The 23220-nt window shown below is 36.1% G+C and overlaps 1 protein-coding gene across 1 annotated transcript in view; it reads left to right on the top strand.

Moving 5' to 3' along the window:
• The first annotated feature begins 6776 nt into the window (after window positions 1-6776).
• The window catches only part of LOC149225686 (myosin-9-like), a 29158-nt gene continuing 12714 nt past the window's right edge, over window positions 6777-23220 (top strand). The window contains 19 exon segments of the mRNA XM_089377277.1: window positions 6777-6916; window positions 7548-7683; window positions 9891-10036; window positions 10126-10282; window positions 10438-10502; window positions 10646-10701; window positions 10704-10795; window positions 10954-11103; window positions 11202-11338; window positions 11459-11605; window positions 11757-11858; window positions 12007-12064; window positions 12187-12288; window positions 12674-12711; window positions 15214-15340; window positions 15447-15617; window positions 16472-16603; window positions 16768-16877; window positions 16973-17033. Of these exon segments, the coding sequence (XP_089233403.1) occupies window positions 6777-6916; window positions 7548-7683; window positions 9891-10036; window positions 10126-10282; window positions 10438-10502; window positions 10646-10701; window positions 10704-10795; window positions 10954-11103; window positions 11202-11338; window positions 11459-11605; window positions 11757-11858; window positions 12007-12064; window positions 12187-12288; window positions 12674-12711; window positions 15214-15340; window positions 15447-15617; window positions 16472-16603; window positions 16768-16877; window positions 16973-17033 (2127 nt within the window).

Raw genomic sequence — 23220 nt, 5'->3', positions numbered from 1 at the left:
TTCTTAATTGTCCTTAGCCCTTTTGGGCAATTTGTTGCTAGGTGCCTTGTTTTAATGCATGATCTACAACGAAAGGAAAAATGTTCATAATTTAGTTTTTGGGTTTAAGTTTAATTTTCATCTTGCAAAATTATTTACGATGGAAACCCTTTGTTGAAATCCATATAAACATGTATGCAAGCATATGTAATGATGCTCCATCTCTTTGTTTCAATACTTATAAGAAATATCTTCTAAGAGTTTTGCCCACGGCTCGAAGAGAGGCAAAACCCTATAAATGCAGAGGTAAATTTGGAAGTCTAACCCACATAAGAGCCAAGGAGAGAGAATTAGTTAGAGGATTCAAAGAAGGAGTCCAATGTTTCATACCATGTTACGTAATAAATCAAATATTGTTACCAGAGTTTGCCAAAAACCAAGTAACATGGTATGAAACTCTAATAACTTTAGTAACTTTGGTAACTCTAATAACTTTGGTAACTTTTATACCATGTTACTAGAATTTCCCCAAAACAAAGGACCAAAGTTTAAAATCAAATCCTTGTCTTTGGCAAGATCAAACTCAATAATGAAGTAATCCTTTGCACGAAGGTAAATAAAAGCATCTTCTTTTAACACGAGACCTCCAAGAGATTGAAACCCATGTACACAATTCAACTAAATGAGGTCAGAGGCCATTGAAATGGAAAATAAGCCCATTTGAATGGCAGAAGGCAACCTAAAAGCAACATCTTCCACTATGGGAATAATTAGAGCTTCTTGAATGAAGAGACGGGGAGAATGAAGAACATTCTTTTCAATATCAATTAAAGAAAATTCACCCATATTACTAATAACATGAAAATAACTAAAACTGCAATCATTGACCATACTGGCAACGAGAGAATAAGATCTGTGCAAAGTTTGTCCCTTAGACTTCCTAAAGTCACCATTACAATTTTCTGAGTGAGAATTGGGTGAACCAAAGAAGGGTGGCACTAAGGAAACATAGATAACCATTGCCATGCTTGAAACAAAACCACTAGGGAGGAAAAACCATACTGAACTGAAGCTCCAGAAGAAAAAGTAAGGATAAATGACACTAGAGAAGAGAGAGAGACCATACAAAGTTGGATCAGAGCACAGGGAGGCTCCTTGTTAGGCTAGGGCAAAACCTCACCACAAAGGCCAAACCCTATGTCAACATTCTTTATACTTCATTACAATATTCCTATATTGAAAAATAACTGACTATATATAGTGTTTATTGTTCAAATTCTTTATTACAACTCACATTCTAAAAATATTTCACTAATATTTTTTTTTCTTTTCTAAGTTTAAATAGTTCACTTAACACTCATCATATCATAATTTTTATAGAATATAAAGTAAAATTTAAATTAATAAAATTGAAAGAATGAATAGTCTATCCATCATTAGAGACAAATAACGTAGAAAAATGATAGATAAGATTGTATAAGATACAATTATTATATAACCGATAAAATATCAATAAAATAATTAAACATTCATCGTGAAATAATGATAAAATTATCAATTAATTGATGTGAAATTAAAATAATGATACTATAGTTGTGAAGGTATAAGGAAGGAAAACAAAATAAATTCAAAGTTTTGGAAAGGAGGTATGTTCAATGTAATGTGAATAATTGACTTGTAAAATAAAAACAATTTAAAAGTAAAAAGAATAAAAAATGTTTGGAATCATGCGAAATGATAAGAATCAAGGAGAAAGATTTATTAATCTAGTTGATGAATATTAAATTTTAGTATGAATATTTCCACAATCAATAACAACATGGAATATTATACAGATATGCTAGCAGCTAGCTCTTGGGATAATGTATTTAGTGAGGGGTTTGTCGAGAAGCTGGGAGCGTTGGTCGAGCCTGCTTATGCATCCTTAACAGTCGAGCACCTCTCCTTATTAGTCGAGCGTGCTTATGCACCCTAAAGGTCCTCTCCTTAACAGTCGAGCCTTTGAAGCTTCACAGAAAAAAGGCCGAATACATCAAGCGGATGAAGAAGCAATCTGTCCCATAGACCATCTTTAGCCTCATGGACGTTAAAATAATTTCTTTATTTCTTTCTTTCTCCGTATTAAAATTATTAAAACATTTTTTTTGTAAGCTTGACATGACTACAAAATTCATCATGTCCAATATATCAGCCCGATCAAGGCGAAAAATTAAACCAATGACTTCACATCATGGAGTACCTTAACAGAGTACCCAATCACCATATATACAAGACCCATAAACAAAATTATTAAAACATTTTAAAAATCCACAAATAACAAATAAAAAAAAAAACAAAATTATTACATCATCATTTAAAAATTTATATATACTTCTGAAACTTCACCCATCCCAATATCTATCTATCTATCAATCAAATACCCTCTTAATAACATACATGTGACCATCGTGCATTTTAGTTTTAAATCTATAAACATTTTTACATTCTAAACATACCAGCCATAATTGCATCTATGAGTACCCTTAAAGCGTTGGGCTCACATAAATTGTTTTGTTAATGGCTCAGCTTAAAGAAAAAATTCCCTCTCTTTTTTAAATCCCAAGGAAGATATTCAAAGAGTAATGCACTTCACATCATTAAACATGGGCCCTCAGCATCATTGCGAGGTCAAACACTCGGTTTATTCCGTTTACAAAATTCAAGTGATGTTTGAGCTAATACTCCAAGACTGACCGTTGTGATTATGTAAATGAACGGAAACTAATCTATCATTAATAGAAATTAATTCGAACCATAACTTTTCAAATTTTAAAGATTCAATCAAACTAACCCTAACCCGACAAAAACAAATTTCACCTCAACCATAAAAAAAACAAAAAATGGTATCTAGCAAATACTAAAAGGCACCATACCTAATGAAGAACCCAAGGAAGTATAAAGGCAATGTTTAAAAGGTTGTCGTTATAATGATGAGAGAAGATTCCATCATTAGACAATAGACACCGTTGTACAATGTCTAATCCTTTTGTGATAGTTATTTTAACGAAATGCGATGATGAAATAAAGTCCCTTGTCACATGCTCACTTGTTTTTGTCAGGGTATTTCTTCCATGTTTTCAAAGATTCCACAGGACCATTACAACGACATCGAAAAAGCGCAAAAATACGAATATTATTTTCTCAAAATTATTTATGGAAATAAAATATTTTCACTTTTATTTTCATAATTTAACAAATTTTAGTAGTTTACCAAAGATTTTTTAGCGAAGATCATATGATATCATTTGTCGATGCGTTTCGAACTAATCAGTGTGACCATTTATCGACACGTTTCGAACCAATGTGGTTCAAGGATGAATTTGGTTCAAAACGTGTCGACAAATGGTGTTTCATGTGATCTTCGAAAAATATGAACCACACTTTGATTCGAAATGCGTCGACAAATGGTGTTTCATGTGAAAAAATTTAAATTGATATCGATCACAGAAGTCCACTCTACTAGATTTTGATAGATTAATGGTATGTAATTTGTAATGTTTCAAAATTAAATATTTAAAATGAAGAGATTATATGTTTTGAAAATTTAAATTATTTGTGAATATTTTGATGTTTTGAAGAGATTGTAATTGTTAATGAAGGTGTAATTTACTAAATGATTTTTTTCATTTGTGGATATTCTAATTGAAAATTTGATAGAGATTTTTCAAAAGCATAAATTTATATTATAAAAAAATATGGTGCTTAACCAGGTTTTTTAAAATTTCTATATTCAAAATGCATTTTAAACCATAAAAATCGCAATCTTATCAGAATGTATTATGAATTCCTTACACAAAAAAACATACTTAATTAAACTATTATTTTTTTATATTTTGTATAAATATTTTAAATTTATTATTAACTTTAAAAACATGAATTATCAATAATTAATTTATGTATTTTAATTTTATGTAAAAGGTATTGGAATTGATTCTCTGAATCCCTATTTTCCGCCCCATTTTATTGGAATACTATGATATTGATATATACCAGATAAATGAGAACTATCAGCTATAATTTGGTATTTTGTTTCTTAAAGTGATACTTTATTTAGTATCCTCCGGCTAAATTTAACTTATTGCCAAATTTGGTATCTTAATATCCAAATTTTAACTTAAATTTAGCCTTGAAAAAAATCATATTTTGGGGAGAGTTTAAGGACGGCCATGTTTTCGAGGAAGACCCCACACAGCAACATGTCTTGTCACAAGCATTTTTTAATATTTTAGAATGAAAGTTCAGGGCCCGGATCTTTAAAAATCTTGCGGATCAGCCTAATCCTACGGATGAAATCGGAGAGCTTTATGCACAACCGTCCGATTACCCCACGCTCTTTGTGACACGTGGACAAGAGCCTACCATAGACGGGGTATTCGCGTAAATTACGGTTATCTCTAAACGCGTATGAATAAATGCCTCGTATTTAATCCGAATCGAACGGTTGGAATAAAATATCGAAAGCTTTGTCCGTCGATTTCTGTGTTCTTCTGGGCTGGAGACGCGCTAAGTAAACATCTTGCAGGATCGATAGATCGAACGGTCAATATTCTTAGTGGGATCCATGTGAGATAATAAGGGTGCTGGAATGACCGTAATTTTATCTTTTCTTTTGTCTTTCACTCTCCGTTACGAAAGCCTAGTTTCCTTCTCCACAGCACCGCGTTTTCTGTAGACTCGCTCAACCCTGTGAATCCTACGGTCTTGACACTGACATCAAATTCCAAACCACATTTACCCGTTCGAGTCAGCAGACATGCCCTATTTTGAAGGAACTCCCCAACGACGCACTCGTTATAAGGTGTGCTGATCTTGTTCATCGAACGGCTAGATTGTTTTCCCGACCGATATTCAGTCGACCAAAAAGGGCCGATTACTAAGGCCAAAAACCCTCTTTAAACCGGCCTCAACTTTTACCAGTCCAGGATCATCCGTTCTTCCTTTTGTTCTCCCAACCGTCCGATCCACCGCAATCGCAAAAACTTAACACCAAGCCTGATACTCGAAAAACACAAACACGCTATCAAGACACTCTTCGCGTCGTGCTTCCTATCTTCCATCTGCAGGCCGGCGAATGCTAAAGCTTCTTCATATAGCCGAATTGGGCGGTTGTCGTCATTGTCTATAATTAACTATCCACGAGGTTCATTTTCTTCAACCGTCCGGTTCAGCAGGAGCAGAAGATATTTTAATCAGGCCTGCTAGAAAATTTCAGGAGGGAGAAAGCATGAAGTTTTTACCTTCGGATCTGTTGCGATAAAACACATTTTGGAGCTTCGTTCCCCCAGCCGGTTTGTTACCAAATCTCTGAATTTTGCCGCGTGAACATTGGCTGAAGCGTGGGATTCTCCAACCAAAATGTGCCACAGAAAGGCGAACGCTGAGCTCCCGAACGAGCCCTGATATGACCATATGGATAAGAAATTTGTCGAAGCCAGTCGATTATTGTGCCGGTGATTTGCAGTCGGATTATGTTTGTGCGATCGGCGATTTGCGTTGAACATATAATCAAATTGTTTTATAATCCGAGTCCGTTGATGACAATTTGATGATATTTTCTTTAAGTTTGGGCGGACTCTGGATAAATTAGGAGGCATTTCGTATAAATTTGGCGGTGCTTTGGATAAATTGGAGGCATTTGGTTGAAATTTGGCAAGACATTGGATAAATTTGGAGGCATTTGGATTAAATTTGGGTGGAATACATCAGAGCTAGGGCATCGAATCGATTGCAGCCTTCTATAATGGTAAGGGAATGTATCTCTTGAGGATGTTTTGTTTTCTTTAATTTCTCTGAAACCGCTTATTTTAGTCTAATGTTTCGTTCTGTATTGAGTTGAATTTATTCATGTGCCATAAAGGCATCGTTTCTTGTTTTCATGCAATGCGCAATTTAGCTTAAATGCATCACTATCTGCAAGTGTCTAATTTCATTTCAATGTATTCTTCGTGTGGCTTATTTGATATACAAGTGTTGATTTGGCTCAAAATCCTTGTTTTCCGTTTTCTTTCAAATGCCTTCTTTCTTTTGTCTGCCTTATGTGTTTGTAATTCTTCGCTACGCCATTCGATCCGTGCTACAATTGCGATTGTGCTTGAAATAATGAACTGGAATGGAGATATAGATAGATCTTCGATATCACTCTGCCAAACCTTGTGGTTTTCAGCATACGCAGTGAGAAATTGTCACATTGTGTCAGAACCAGCCTTTGTCCTCCTATTTAACAGCTGTATGTCTTTTCTAGTTATTGTACTTCCTTACACCGAGGTGTGCAGTTGACAAACTGATACCTTGATTGAATAATTAGTTTCTGCAGCTTGTCATTGTATATATGAAAAAAATGCGAAGTTCACTTAATCTCAAGAACCAGCGAATTTAATCAGCCAGGTCAAATTTATATAAAATTTGTACAAAAATGGTCAAGCTTCATCCGTTTAGCAAAGATAATGGACAGCACATGCGTTGTGTTGCAATTTTTATTTTAATTGCCAGATTTCTTTAGCAGGCCATTCAGTTAAGATCCCTCAAACTTTCATATTTTGACCCTCTTTGAATGTTTTTATATACAATTTGATCAAACATGAAAATGCGGAGAAAAATGGCACAGTAACGTGTAGGACTTAGCTAGAGAATGTTGTCACTGGACTTCGATGCATGGTTAACAAGTTACAAGCATGTTGGTCAAGATTTTGTTTTGAAATCTCTTAAATGAGGTATTCTAAGTCATTCATTCATAATTGACATTGGTATCTTTTGGCTCAATGCAGGAGGCTCCCATTAACATTATTGTAGGTTCTCATGTATGGGTGGAAGATTCTAAAGAGGCCTGGATCGATGGAGAAGTTCTAGAGATCAATGGATGGAAAGCTAAAATTCAAACCACTAATGGAAAAACAGTAAGACAATGTTACTATTTATGGACTTGTTTGTTTTGTCTTTTGTATTAAAGATCTTCTGTAACTGATGCAATGTATTTCCTTTACCGATTGGATTTGTGAAGCAAATTATGAAAGTCATGTTCCAACAATACACATTGCCAATGTCCTACACTTTTGCACCAATTAAAGATGCTGACTTTCCTAATTATCCTGTAACTAGTCCTCATTAGATGAATTACCTGGCCAAAAGACTGGAATGAGTCATCTATTTTGCAGTGCACAATGTTATAGCTTGTCAACATTTGCTGTAGAAATTCAGAATGAATTGAATTTATGAATATATGATTTGTCTCATTGAAATTCTATGAGTATCCTTGAAGGTATTTGCATTTATTGTGATAGAGATTGCTGGTACCTTGCCAGCCCTAATTGGTCCATGAATAGAAAACATGTCACAAGCAGGATTTGACTTTGGGTGGGGAGGATAGCAACTTTTCCTCTTAACCACCCAAGCTAAGCCTAATTGACATAATACTTGCATAATAGTTTATAACTAGTTTTCTATCAGTTCATTACTTTGAGAATTATATTGTTGTAAACAGAAAGGTTTTATTTCATTAATTGCACTTTTTTGGGTTGCAAATGATATTTTTTTGCTTCTTTAAATGCACACCCTAAAGATACTGAAGCACTGCCTGGGGGTGTGGATGGTATGACAAAACTAGCTTATTTGCATGAACCGGGAGTTCTGCACAATTTGTCAACTAGATATGAACTTGATGAAATTTATGTGAGTGTTTTAGTTTCTTGAAAGTGACTACTCTATTGAGCAGTGCTTTCTCAGGCCTAGATTTTTTTCACAATAATTTGATAACTTATATTGATAAGAAAGTTCTGCGCTATTTGTCAACTAGATATGAACTTGATGAAATTTATGTGAGTGTTTTAGTTTCTTGAATAACTACTCTAATGAGCACCGTGTTCAAACTTATTGAGTGGTTTGCTCAGGCTTGATTTTTTAACAATAATTGTGTAACTTATATTGATAAGAAAACTACAGCTATAGCTGCAGCAGATGTTACATCACTGTATTGTTCAAAAAAAATCTCAAACTAACTTCTCTACAGGCCATATGCAGTCCTACTACAAGCCCAAAACATGAATTGGCTTGATCCTTATAGAAATTTGCCTAGTGTTCCTTAATACTGTAAACCCTAAAATATATCCCTAATTTTCTAACTATTCTGAAATACAAAAACTAACAAAGAGCATAAAAACTCGCAGTATCCTTCAGACATTTGGTTGCTGGTTCACTTTCTTGGTTCATAGTTGCCACCTCCTTGTCAAATTGGTTGATAGTCTCTTCTCCCTTGAACTCTCCCCTGGATGAGTAGGTTGTCATCCTTTGGTTAATGGACTAGTCATCTTTACGCAGATTCAGAGTCAAATTCCAAAGGAGAACACACTCGGCTTCTACATCTGCTAATTGCTTCTTCAATTCCAGCAATGGCCCCATATATTCTAACAATTTTGAAATACATGAAAAACTAACAAAGAGAATAATGATTAGCAGCACCTTACATACCTGTGCTTGCTGGTTCAGTTTCCTGGTTCATAGTTTCCATCTCCTTGTCAAATTGGTTCACAGACTCTTATCCCTTGAACCTTCCCCTGGATGAGTAGGGTACTAGGTTGTCATCCTTTGGTTAGTGGACTGATCACCCTTATGCAGATTTAGAGTCAATTTCTGAAGGAGACTACACTTGGCTTCCAAACTTCTAACTGCTTCTTCAATTTTAGCAAAAAACCCCATAATTTCTGCTACTTGTGTAGTGATTTGACATCCCATTTCACAAACCTTAGAAATAACTATAATATTGAAAATTGAGGACCTGTTGCAATGCACATGTTCCTCATGGCTTTTGAGAGCATGACATATTTCTTGGAGCTCTTTAGTGTCTATTTGATCCCTCGAATGACCACATTTTTCAGCAGTGGAAATACTGTATCCTGCTTGCTATAACTTTGCCCTTGAAACTTTGCCTCCGAGCACACAGATGCTGCCAAAGTTGGAGATTCACAGGTTGGTCTGTCTCTCAAATTCTGCTGACAGTACAGGCCTGGAAATGATGGTGGTTCTGCAAACTACAATTTTTTCAGGAGGCTGGTTCCCCTGGGAGATCCCTAGCACCACAGAACACTTGAAACAACAAACAGCAAAAACACTGGTTACATTGCTGAGAGATTTGGTGGTCCACCTGAGCCTGCCTAACATAGATACCATTATCCCACAATGAACCAGAAAAACCAGTGCTATCAGAAGACAAATGAGCACGACTAATGCTTGGAGCATGCCATTGACAGACTTCCATCCCTTCACATTGCAAATTGTATGTGAGATGAGGTCTGGAGTGTGTGCCATGAGGCTTAAGCTTGCCTTGTCATGTGACAATTTAAGGCTCAGAGGCATGTCATGGTACCGATCAATAAATTAGAGGGTGGTTTGTTGTCATGTGCCATTAACTACTAATTCCCCACCTTTTAAACTTGAACCATAATTTACCCACCAATCTGCTGCTTGGTTGAGTTCACACAAGACATGGTAGAAATTGATGGAGGAGGAGCTCACTTCATGCATACTACAAACCAGAATTGAAGCTAGGTGATGATATTTTGGCTTTGAATTGTGCACCATATATTTAAAAATTGTTTTGGAATCTAATCCCTCTAAACCAATTTGAGCCCTTGCCACAAAGATTATGCTTCTGCCCTATTGTTGGGAACAGTATCAGGACCCCAGGCATTATAGATTTCATTTGTTCCTCCAGGATCCATGATGATCCCTCCCACACCTGCCACCCCAGCTTAAGATTTGATTTATTATTATTTGATATGAGAAGAATTGCATTCAGTTTGAATTTTTTTTTAAATAAAATGAAGAGTTATTTAAGTTATTATAGCAACGATGAACTTAAGGTGTTCTCTGGTATTTTACAGACATATACTGGGAGCATACTGATTGCCATCAATCCTTTTAAAAGACTTCCTCATTTGTATGATAGCCAAATGATGGAACAATACAAGGGGGCTACATTTGGAGAGCTAAGCCCTCATGTTTTTGCTGTTGCAGATGCTGCATATAGGTATGCTATTGTGATTCTCCTTGATCAAGTGATGTTTAACCTAGAGTCAAGCTTATTAAGGTAGAAAATTGAGAATTTTATGAAAACAGGGTGATGGTCAATGATGGAATAAGTCAGGCCATTTTAGTCAGTGGAGAAAGTGGAGCAGGTAAAACAGAATCTACCAAAATGCTTATGCGCTATCTTGCTTACATGGGGGGTCGAGGAGTAACTGAGGGAAGATCAGTGGAACAACAAGTGCTAGAAGTAAGAAACAAAATTTATGTTTCTGAATGGAGGCCACAGAATTATTGACAGTGCATCATTTATAAAAGCTCTTAGGATATTAGATTTTTTGTGGTATGTTTCTAAATGATAATTCTGTTGCCATATATCTAACTTCCCCCTTTTGTGGCTTGCAGTCAAATCCTGTTCTTGAAGCCTTTGGAAATGCAAAAACTATCAGAAATAACAATTCGAGTGAAGGGTTTTTTATATTTTAATATATGCTATTATGTGACTTATCCAAGGTAGTCATGGGAAGTACGAATTGTCATTTAAATTAGCCATCAAATATAATTTTTTAATGTTTTAAAACACTAGTTTGATTAAAGTCCTTATCATCTGCAGTCACTTTGGTAAATTTGTTGAGCTTCAATTTGACAAGAATGGGAGAATCTCAGGAGCTGCTACCTACTGGAAAGGACCCGTGTTTGTCAGGTTTCTGATCCTGAGAGGAATTATCATTGTTTCTATATGCTCTGTGCTGCACCACCAGAGGTATGCATATGCATGCATTTAATCTTCACGTCTATGGATTAATTGAATGGACCATGCATTGCTTGATTTTCACATCAGGTTTTGTTTCTATTTATGATTGATTTCAAAGGGTAGTATGCTAACAATCAGACTTATGATTCTTTTCTTGGTCCCTCCAGGATATTGAGAAATACAAGTTGGGGGATCCAAGAACATTTCATTATCTCAACCAGACCAATTGTTATGAATTGGATGGTGTGAGTGATGCAGAAGAGTATCTTCTAACAAGAAGGGCCATGGATGTGGTGGGGATCAGTTCTGAAGAGCAAGTATGTCTAGTTTGAACAGCTACATGTTAGGAAATATTTTTCACGTGTTGTGGAATATATAGTCTCTGTTTATTTTGCTGAATCATTGCACTTTTTAGGAGGCGATATTTCGAGTTGTGGCTGCTATTCTCCATCTAGGTAATGTGGATTTTTCCAAGGGGAATGATACAGACTCATCTAAACCTAAAGATGAGAAAGCTATGTTTCATCTGAAAATGGCAGCTGAACTTTTCATGTATGCTTTTTTTCCAAGACTATGAATTATGTATTATTTGCTTCAGATTTCTGATATACCTTAAACATGTTAAGTTGTAACTGATTAACTACAATGAATTAATATTTTTTCCTATCCTAGGTGTGATGCTAAAGGTCTTGAAGACTCTCTTTGTAAACGTGTCATTGTGACACGTGATGAAAGCATTACAAAATCACTAGATCCAGTTGCCGCAGCTACCAACCGGGATGCATTGGCAAAAACAGTATATTCACGATTATTTGACTGGTATGGGTTGTTGTACTTGATCTATCCTGCTTATTTAGAATCAGATATCAAGGAGTGAAATACACTTGGGACACAATTTTTGTTTTCTCAAAGTAAGTCAAGGATTGTCCATGTGGCATAACTGACATCTTTGCATTTAAATTTCTTACAGGCTGGTGAACAAAATAAATATTTCAATCGGCCAGGATCCTAATTCAAAGATGTTAATTGGGGTTTTGGATATCTATGGTTTTGAAAGCTTTAAGACCAACAGGTATCTTTCAATCATGGCCATCAAAATACAAATATTTTCTTGCAGAATACATTGGAATTGTAAGTTCTTAACAGGCCAAGGAGCCACATTTCTTTTTCCTTCATTAAAACTGCCTTAATTATTTATACACATTCTTTCTCTATGGCAGCTTTGAACAGTTGTGTATCAATCTCACAAATGAGAAGCTGCAGCAGCACTTCAATCAGGTCAGAAACAGATTTTCATTGCATGTTACATTCTTGACCTATCTAAGTCATTTTTACTATATCAGTTCTGTAAAACGTTGTCTTTTCCTAGTGAGGCTTACGTCATTGGTTTGTTGGTGCAGCATGTGTTTAAGATGGAACAAGAAGAATACACAAGAGAAGAAATTGATTGGAGTTACATTGAATTTGTTGATAATCAAGATATATTGGATCTCATTGAGAAGGTCTTTTCCCATTATCTCTTTTCTCCATTTATTCAAATTCCTTGAATGCTGATTAGAGATGCCTTGTAGGAAAAGAGAACTTGCTTGGTAATCATCACTTTGGTTTAATCAATATGAGTCCCTTTTACTGACAGTTAATGTGAATTCTGCTGAGTAACTACCATCTGTGCTTTGATGTAACGCTGCTATTTGTTTTGCAGTGCACTTAACGTCTTTGTTTTCATATATGAAAAGTATAGTGCATATTTTGATTGATTTTAACCTGCAAGATTGCCTTTGCAAGTAATGTAGTTTCTTCTCATAAAAGCTTGCATCTATAGGTCATTAAACCTAGATTTGTTCAAGGACGGGGTTCAAGGTAATAACATTGTCTTTTGTACTGCAGAAACCTGGAGGAATAATTGCTCTTCTGGATGAAGCTTGGTATGTTTGTGTAATCTCTTCCTCTAGAAATTGTGTTATGCTTTAGTTCTGTTCCTGTAATTTTCTTCAATTGGAAATTGTTCAATTTGCAGAATTTATGCCACAATTAAATAAATTTTACAACATAATAAATCCAGAAAACACCGCAACTCAAAATAGACAAGAAACAGATGCGTGAAATCTCAGCTTTATTTATCTTTATAAAAACGGATTTTACAAATAACTGGAGGATAGCTGAGATCAGATCCTCCAAATTGAATCTGGCCTCAGGATATATTTGCTGCAACACTGGATCTGGCCTCCCAAAATTGTACTGCAACCAATAAGCGCTCCTATGAATTCTGAATGAATTCACCAAGGGATGAGATGGGTTTTCATCCACTCTCACCAAATCACCCAAGGGTTTCTGTCTTGGGGCTACTGAAGCTGAGAACTAGGTTCTCCAAACCTCACCAAAGACAAATACACAAATCCAAGATGTCCCAAATGATTAGCTCTCCCTCCTTTTAAAGATTGGATGGAACTCTCTCCGACCTTCTAGAAGCATTTTATTTTATTATTTTATTCCTTCTCTAGAAGCCTCTCCCTTTTACTTTATTTTAAGTGACTTTTATTTTATTTTATCTAAGTCACTTTTTCCCTTTTGGCCTTTTCTTCAATTAATCATTTTCCCCTTTTTATTTAATTAAGTGACTAGTTAAAGTCACTTTTAATCCAATTTAATGGTAAATTTTCCTTCAGTATTTCTCCAAATAACTCACACTCACAACACATTTGGTGTTTGTAATGAAAATATACAGAAAATAACTCTGTTTTACAGGAGTCGTCAGAGTGCGATAGAACGAAGAATAAACTGTGCAAAACTGGCCCTGATGATGAAATGCTGCGAGCGATCCCCGTCGGACCCCATAAAACTCTTCCAAACGGACCCCATAAAGCTCTCCCAAAACCCTCTGGGCCCGTTGATAATGAAATCTTGCTCCCATAACTAAGTCGTCACCAACCTTGTAAATCCATCCTAGCCGCATCATAAGGGAAACTGTAAATGGGGACATTTCAGGATCTGTGTTGGACATGGAATACAAGGCTCATCATGATTTATGAAGTCAAAGACGTAAAGAAGGACAATAACCCCAAAAGGACTCGCTCCAGTTGTTGGTATTTGGAATATTTCTGCACGGTGCAAAGTAAACACAATCCAAAACTTGGAAGGGTTGGAGAATAAGGTTTGGGCCAAGAGGGTTGCTATCAATAGTGCACAAATTGACAAGGAATTGGAGCCCATCCTTGGGGTTCTCAAGGAGTTGAACTACCTATTTCTTGTTCACGAGGAATGTTTTCTCCAAGTACTCCAAGTACAAGCAGCCGCATTAGGAGGGAGATGTACAGAACGAAAGGATCTAGTGATTGGAGGTCCACTAGAACTATCTCTTCTAACTTTTGAGGTCACCAAGTTTGGTAATCCATCTCGACACAAACTTTATGTGAACCCACACAAAACTGGTTTAGGGGGGATTCAAATAGAGTGTTCCCAATGATGAGATGTGTATGGATAATGAGTCTATGAAGTGCTCAACATAGAACATGCCTTGGTGGTTTAACTAATTGGCCTGCACAGAGTTCCTGTAAATGTGAAAGTAGAAAAGAATGATGTGTTGGTCAATTTTGATTTTGTCTTTAAACACAGATTATGGTAGATGAGTCCATAGAAGTTATTAAAAGCATCACAAACTTGGTGAGAATCTGTTTTAAGTCCACTTTGACTTTCATGGTGATTCCCTATGGTTGTGGTAAAGTTTAAATTGGAGAAACTGGTTATTCTGTGAAAATCAGGTTAAAATAGCATGGTGTAGAATATAGATATGCTACATGAATGTATCAAAAAATATGCATAAGCTGAGCACCCTCAGAAATGTAAATCTCATATATGCTTAGACAGTGCTAAGATTGTTGCAGAAGTGGATCACTGGAACAAAAGAAATTGAGAAATTTCCCAATAATTTGAACCATGAAAATTGTTTTAAATTGATTGAGGTTTGGAAACCGTTGATTAAAATTCTTACAAATAACACACCACTTAATATTCAGGAGATATTCATCAAAGGGTGATCCTGGTTCAGTTCTGTTGATGAATCAGTGTTTATGAAAATACTATTGGTCTTTCCATGTGAGATCACCCTTTGATGAATATCTCCTGAATATGGATTAATCTAATACAACCTGAAACATTGAGATAAACAAAAATTGACACAGGGTTTTTCCATAAAATCTCTTTGTATTCAGTGATGACCTGTGAAAGCATAATTAATATAAACAAGATTTGTTAATAGATCACTCAAATTTGGACAGATGAAGACTTAGGCAGGGAAGCTTTGATGTCACTAATAACTTATGCAAAAAGGGGAAAATGCAGAATACTATTTAGTATTGAATGTTTTTATGTAACTGATATCTTTCTTATTCAAAAAAAGACTAACCGCTCTCTTTCCATTGGCCTTGCAGTATGTTTCCAAGATCAACTCATGAAACATTTTCGCAAAAGCTTTATCAAACGTTTAAGAATCACAAACGCTTCAGCAAACCAAAACTTTCTCGTACTGATTTCACTATTGGTCATTATGCTGGTGATGTGAGAAACTGATTCCTTTAGATGTTTAATTACAATCCCTGTATTTTGATGCACAGTGGCCACAATATCTTGAAAATGCTCATCTTCTTTGATATGTGTTTGGCAGGTTACATATCAGACCGATTTGTTCATTGAAAAGAATAAAGATTATGTTGTTGCAGAACATCAAGCTCTGTTAAATGCTTCAAACTGTTCTTTTGTTGCGGGTCTCTTTCCTCCTCTCCCTGAGGAGTCTTCTAAGTCATCTAAATTCTCCTCTATTGGCACTCGCTTTAAGGTATGATTTTATAATGTTGTATTTAATGCGTGATGAAACATTATTTTTTTACTGACACTGCAGTCACATTTGTTAAGCTTTTGTTCTCACCTTATCTTTAGTTTCTGCTGGAATATTTTTTGTGTGATACTCATCTTGTATTCTCGGTTATTGTGTTATTTAGTTCCTAAGAATGGTTTAGTTTGATTTGCTATCATGTGTCAAATCTTGGATTTATTATGGACACTGATACGTATATTATACAGTAAATAGTAAAATGTGCACCTGTCCTATTGGTTTCCTTTTAAAAATATTGTATGGTGCATGGCATGTCCCTTGTGGAGTCCATGGCTTACACAACACAACCCTTGTAGGCCTCGTAGGCACATAGATGAGATGATGCTCTATGTTATATGTTTATGTTTGTTTTTCTCTCCTTGTGACCTATCTGGCTTGCAGTCCTGTGATGTTCAAGTCATGTGAATATATATGCATCAAGCCATCTAGGCCCTTATGGTGAACCTGCGAGAAGGAAATGTGGGTCCACATAGATTCATCCATGTGTGTGTGTGTGTATGTGTGCACATATATGCAATTTGACTCCCTTGAAAAAAATAGTGGGCCATTCTGTATGACCCCAGTGGGTCCACCAGATGGGCACTAATGACATGACCCCTGCAGACCTGCAACGTGAAGATAATTCTAGGAGATACAAATTATATCAGATATATAATGGCTTACATTAAGGATTCTATTGTTTCAATTATACGACACATCCTTACTAGGGTACATTTTCTTAAATTGTCATGTAATGTCATCTCAATATCTGATATATTCATGTTATTGACTTGTGCTTTTGGTTACTTTTTGTGTAGCAACAACTGCAATCTCTTCTGGAAACACTGAGCTCAACAGAGCCTCATTACATAAGATGCGTTAAACCAAACAGTTTACTGAAGCCAGGCATTTTTGAGAATCACAATGTCTTGCAACAACTACGTTGTGGAGTGAGGAACAATTGATATTTGTTTAATTTTTTTGAAGCTCTAAATGTTCTGATAGTGGAAGAGCAGGCATATTTACATTGACAATGTATAAGATTTTTAGTTTTAATTGAGGTTGACTCAGAGAAATATAGAATTTCCTTTTAAAAAAGTCAACTATTTTGTAGGGTGTTATGGAGGCAATTAGAATCAGCTGTGCTGGGTATCCAACAAGACGAACATTTGATGAATTTCTTGATCGTTTTGGTATTCTTGCTCCAGGTGTGCTTGATGGGAGGTAAGTAAATCATTCAATATATGATGGGTTAATGCTTTATTCAGATTATCAGCTTAAAATACCAAAATCTGGTTTTGACAGTTTTCTTGTTGTAGCTATGATGAGAAGACTACAAACAAAAAGTTGCTGGACAAAATGGGTCTTCAAGGTTATCAGGTATGTTATGTTGTGTGGCTGCACTTGTTAGGTATGTGCCACATCTTACAACAGAATCATAATTTCTGTGGCTGGTCCTGCAGGACCTTTTATGCACAAATGGTTAAGCTAAACTAAAGTAATTAAAATTTTAATTGCTTTCACACAACCATTGTTAGGGTTTTTGTTAATCAGTAGTACATAAGTAAATTGTAGTAATCCGCTTGTTTCTTAATTCAACTTTTGAGGCATTTAAGGCTTTTTGTTACATGAATAGCCCGTCGGGAAACTTTTTTCAAATCCATAAGAGCCTCAAGTTTTAAAGCTATTATTTTACTGGTCATTGTAGCCTATTGATCAACCCTTTTTGACGATGCAATTATGTAACGAACAGGACAGCACAATCAGTACTCTACACGTTTTACTTTTTAACCTTCTATATGTTGCAATTTTGAATTGTATGACCTAAAACATTATTGATAAAAATAGAAGGATTATGAAATGCATCCTTCATGTTGGTTTGTGAAAATTTTGTTTTTCCATATTTGAAAAGAAAAATCACCCTTTTGGACATTTTACATGTCAATATCCAAGCTTAGTGGGAATCCATGATATACTACAGCTGTAAAGAAATAGCTCATACAATTGATTTTCAGCTGGTGATTCTAAAGGATGAATTATAAATACCACTTATGAAGGTGCCTACTGTATATCTTGTCCTGAAGAATGTATAACTCCTTTTTTGCTTAATGCATTTCTATGAACGCAAGGTGGATGATAAATAGTCTAAGAAAAGGAGGTCTTTATGCCCCATTGTTAAATGCCTATTCTACTACAAATGACAAGTACGTAACCCAAAAAGATTGAAATCAAATGTAAATCCTTTTCTGTTTATTGCTTTTCATTTCCCTTTTACATTTAACAGATTCATGGAGTCACATTAATGCCTATGAATGAACAAAAAAGTTGACCAATGAGATTATATCATCAATACATGATGAGTAGATTCATACTTTCTATGAAAAGACCTTAGAGCTACGAATCTGACAAACATTCTAAATCTCTCAAAACTTGGATTATATTCTTTTCTCTTCTACTGTCTGCCTAGAATAGTGTGCCCAAGCTATTAGCTTTTGTTAATTCTTACACTGCTCTATTCAGTATCAATTACTTTAGCCCAATTCAATTATTCAATTAGCAATCTTTTCCACAGTAATTAATTCTTCCTTTCATCCACAGTAATTGAAGACACAACAGTAAATACAATGACAAATAGGAGACAATCAACACATCAACAAGAGACACCGATTTGGTCAACGACCAGGGAAAAAACTCCTCAAGGGGGAAGCCCCTTTGTAATTCTTCTATTAGATTGTCATAAAATGTTCAGCAGAGAGTACAATGAGCAATATCTGTCAACAAGAGTAAAATCTGTTCAACTGTCTCAAATATGCAATTCTGTCCAAGTCAACAGCAGTCAAAGTCTGCCATAACCAGTCCATAACAGTCAATGGTCAATCCTCCAATTAACTTTGTCAAAGAAGCAATAAATACAGCCTTGAATGCTGGTCAAGTTTAGCCCAAAATCAGTGAAAGTAGAGAGAAAATTGCTGTCACAGTCTGAAATTTCCTGTGGTCAAAGTCTGCGGTCAACACTTGGTCAAACTGCCCAGATTTTCTTGGTCTTAGTGCTAGTCAGGTTGGCCTCTGAAAAACAAAATTTCCACACTCAAAGACAGTCAAAGCATGAAGGCAAACTCAGTCAAACTGTGGTCAAAATATTCAATTTCCCTGAAAATATCGAACCAAAATTTAGCCCAGAATGATAAAGTCAACGCTGTTCAAAGTTGGTCAAAGTTGCAGTCTGCTTCAGATTTCGTCCACCTGAAATTTTGTCCTTCTTTTCCAGCCCACATGTGAAGGGACACTGCAATTTGTAGGAACCAATGAGGAGAGGAGAGATGAGAGGTTGTGAGTTGATGTGTGTGCAAATGAGTTGGAGGTCCCCTGTATTTATAGGCATTGGAGGAGGGCTAATTAGTCTCTCTAGGCTGACTTGAAAATTTGTGCAACTGTGGACTTCACAAAAAATCCACTTTCCCTTGTTCAAATCAAGTGCTTCAAAAGTCAACATTGTTTTCTCGAAAAGAGGAATCTATTCCTATGGTTGGAGTTTGTCATTGAGCTGCCAAAAATTAACAGCTTTTGGGTTGCTTTGAAAGTGGTTACACCATGCTAGGTTGCTTTGCATGTGATATGGGGAACATGGTGAAACCCTATTCCCTTATGTTAAATTTTTGGTTGATTGACATTTAGAGAGTTCACTATTGGCAAATGCTTGTCCTTGTTGTTGCTCAAATTGTATAGGCACGGTGCAACGACGACTCAGGGTAGGGGCTATCACTCTGATCCCTGCGCACTCCGTTCTAGCTGTCTCCCAACAACAGGCTATGGGGGGTAGTCCCTATGGAATATGAGAATGTAAGACTCGTTGGCAACCAACATGTTCGGGAGCTATATTGAATGGTCTAGCCACTCGGTTGATTTAGCAAGTTTTAAGGATTGGATTAGATTAATATGTGGTACTAGTGCCTTGTGGAGTCAACTACTTGCTTTATATTGATTAAGAACCATATGACTAGATGAACAAGCGCTGCTTAAGAGATGCTAAGCTATCCTATATGCTATGCAAATCCTACAATCTAAGTGAAATGCAAGATCTTGATTTATTTTAGTTAATGCCTAGCTAAGTGTATCCCTTAATCCTTAGTTGTTTTGAGGCTAGTCTCTAAAGTAGGTTGTAGAGAGAAGTCAAGGTGAAGCAAGCAAAGGCTTGATTAACGATACCTCCCCTTGAAATCTAACCACCTAGTGCCTCCGACGTTGCAAAGACTGTGGCTTTGACAACTGCAAGGTCACCGTGTTAACCACTAGAGAGGGTCTATCCTTCGCAAGCTACAAGATAAAGGGTGTTCCTATCTTTCTATCAACCAAACTTAGGCTTGGAGGTTAATTAATTAATGCAAGACTATGCCTAGAGTGCAAATGCAAAATTGATTTGAGTGATCTTGAGTTAAGATTTCTTATGATCTTAAGTGCTTTGTTATAATTGATCTTTATATAAAGTGTACTTAATGAATGAACAAGAGATAGTCTTAACCACAAGATAGCACTCACATTCAAAAGTGCTTAAAAAGATGTATCCAATGAGACCAAGAGATAATTACCCAAAGTACTAAACAAGAAACATGATTAATGCTCTTTATGCCAAATTCACCAATATGTCAAAGAGAAATTATCATCCACTATAGATATTCAATTTAACCTTGAACAATAAATCAATGACGGTAATGGCAACATGAAAACTTAGAGCACTTATCCACGATATCACTTAGAACAATTAACCAAGGATATCACTTAGAATAATTAACCAAGGTTCTTTAGAGACAATGCAAAAATTAAAAGGATGCCAATAAGAGATTGCTCTAGAGATAGGCAATTTAGATTAATGTTTTCAATTAGCAAAATTCTTGAAGCTATGTTAATAAGATATCACGGTGCTAATGTGAAAGAACAAGAGATGCCAATTGAACAATGCTAACCGTTCAAGGAGATTATAGATCTTGATATTAGGTGCTTTTATGAGTGAGTTACTTAGTGCACAATTATGACCTTTAGGATTATGATACTCACAAGAAACCAATGTGTTAGTATTCTTAAGCAATATAACCACTTAATCAATTCAATACCACCAATGCCAATGAACTTTTCAACAATGGAGCATTAAAGTTTTAAACAATATCAAGAACCCTTATGCAAGTTATGTCCAAATAACATCAAATGAGCATGAGTAAATTTTTATGACAACAGTTAGTTAATCTTATGCCAGATATGTCAATACAGTCCCAACAACTTATCTCTTTCTCTTTTAATTGAGAGCACTTAAGATGAAATGCAAACAGTGAGAAGATGCCTATGAGTGCAAGCATGCAAGAGTGTAAATGAGTTGAAAGAGGCAGCCGAGGGAAGCCTAGAAGGCAGCTCTATTAAAAAACTTTGCCAACCCGAGATATAACCAATGATGCAAGGGACAACAAGAGACAAATGCTTGATTAGTTCATAACCCTTTTAGATGTCACTGCTATATGAGATCAGACCTTAAGATGCTTCTTAAAATATCGTGACAATCATCAAAATTTGTAAAAATATGCCAAACAGGGAATACCCAATTGATTAGCAATATGTTAGGTGACTTATTAGGTGATTTTACGTCGCTTATATGAATTTTTTACCACTTTTGTGCAAATGATTGAAGGCTGCTAGCAAAACAGAGATAGGATGCGGGGCTTAGGAAGCAAACCAATAGGCCTTTAGGCCTTGAAGATGACTAGTCTTCTTGCCTAGAATTTCTCGAATGGACTGGCCACTTGCAACCACAAATATTAGCTGAAAATCTCTGCAATCACCAAGTGTTAGAGGCAAATCTTTAGACAATAGCCAAACGATGACTGAAATGAGGTTAAGAGGCTAGGAGAGGGCAACACTAAGCCTAGAGAGGCTAGCATTAGGGCTAGAGAGGGGCAGCAAGACCTAATAGACCTGAGGCTAGGGCAACGAAGGCCTAATAGGCCTGCCATCAAGGGGAAAGAGGGCCTTAGAGGCCTGCGGTCAAGGCAAAGAGGCCTTTAGGGTTTTCCGCAAGCCTTTCAAGGGCTGCGACCTAGGGAAAACAATCACTTAGAGACTGTGGCCCAGAGAAATGAGGTCGTGGGGCCCACGACAGAGGTGAAGGAGGCTTACGGAGGGCAGTGGAGGAGGAAAAAGGGGCAGTAGAGGAGGGACAGGGCCTTGGAAGGCTTGCGGCCACAACTATGGTTTCCAGGCTAAATAAGGGCACCAACTTATCCAGAGGGGAAGAAAGGTTTGCGGCCAGGGCTAGGAGGCTTAACGCTAGGCCTAGAAGGCCCAAAAAATTGTCAAACTCCTGCAAAAATTCAAAATTTGCTTCAGGTCTTCTAAATTGCCACAAACTTGTCTCCAAGGGCTAGTGGCTGACTCTTTGGCTTGAGCATTGAGCTTGGAGGGGAGGTGGAAGGTGGATCTTGCCTTCCTAGGCCTAGATCCACCTCAAAACCCCAACTCTTTCCTTAAATGAGGCTAAAAACCCTCACGAAATTAATATGGATTGAGATTTCACCCGCACAAATTTTCCCAAAACCCCAATATATACAAAATTCAAAATAAACCCCAAAACCCCAACTGCTGCAAACAAGGGATATAAATAATTTACAACATTATTCTACAAAATATTTACACTATTTACAAATATACAATACTTGTAAAATATAATATTTTTTGAGAAAATAAATTTTGAATAATAGCAATGGTTTAATATATTTTCCAAACGTTAAAACACCATATAAAAATTCCTAGAGCCCAAACAAGGTCGACCCTTCTCCACAGTGTATGAACTTGGCGCCCAAGGGCTAGTGTACCTACAAATCTCTATAAATTTTCTCAAACCAAATTGTAAGATCATATGATGAATTGGATCACCTAAGATAAAACCAAATTTTACCAATAGAATGCTCTTATCATTGACAAATGAAATAACAATTTATATAACCATGAAGCACAATATAGGATTAGCACATAACTAGCACGTACCATAGATCAATGGAACAAGAACACCATGAACTGAACCCCAAAGTCTTTTTATTAAAATATTAAAACGTTCCTAGCAGAGCAATGGCTCGATACGAGCGTTACAAATTTACGTCAGCCATTGATAGTCCAGACCAGAATTTTGATCATGCTTGAGAGGCAAAAACGACATCTATTTATAGAGAAATCCCCCCAAGTGGAAAATAACGGCTAATTGGCTTGATCCCCATCTAAATAATCTCGATCGTCAATAAATACTTGATCATCTTTTAATCTCCATCGTCGAATATTTTATTTTGAGGAAATTCTGAAATTTTCTTAAAAACCACTTTTAATTAATCCAAAAATTAATATTTTTGACTAATTTCCTCAGAAATTTCACTTTGATTCAACCACCAAGGTCCAAGGTCCAAGGTCTTGACTCTTAATTTTTCTTAAAATATCCATTTTTTGCCTTGGTGGGGGAATCTCTCCAAAATTTGACTTTTCTTTGACCCACAAATTTTCCACTTGGAGAAGATTTAATTTCTCTAAAATTAAATTT

Source organism: Pinus tabuliformis, chromosome J, assembly GCF_031772625.1.
Source record: "Pinus tabuliformis cultivar Carrire ecotype Pingquan chromosome J, CPIR1, whole genome shotgun sequence".
Classification (NCBI taxonomy): Eukaryota; Viridiplantae; Streptophyta; class Pinopsida; order Pinales; family Pinaceae; genus Pinus; species Pinus tabuliformis.
The sequence above is the reverse complement of the archived record's forward strand: the minus strand, read 5'-3'. Positions and strand labels throughout refer to the sequence as shown.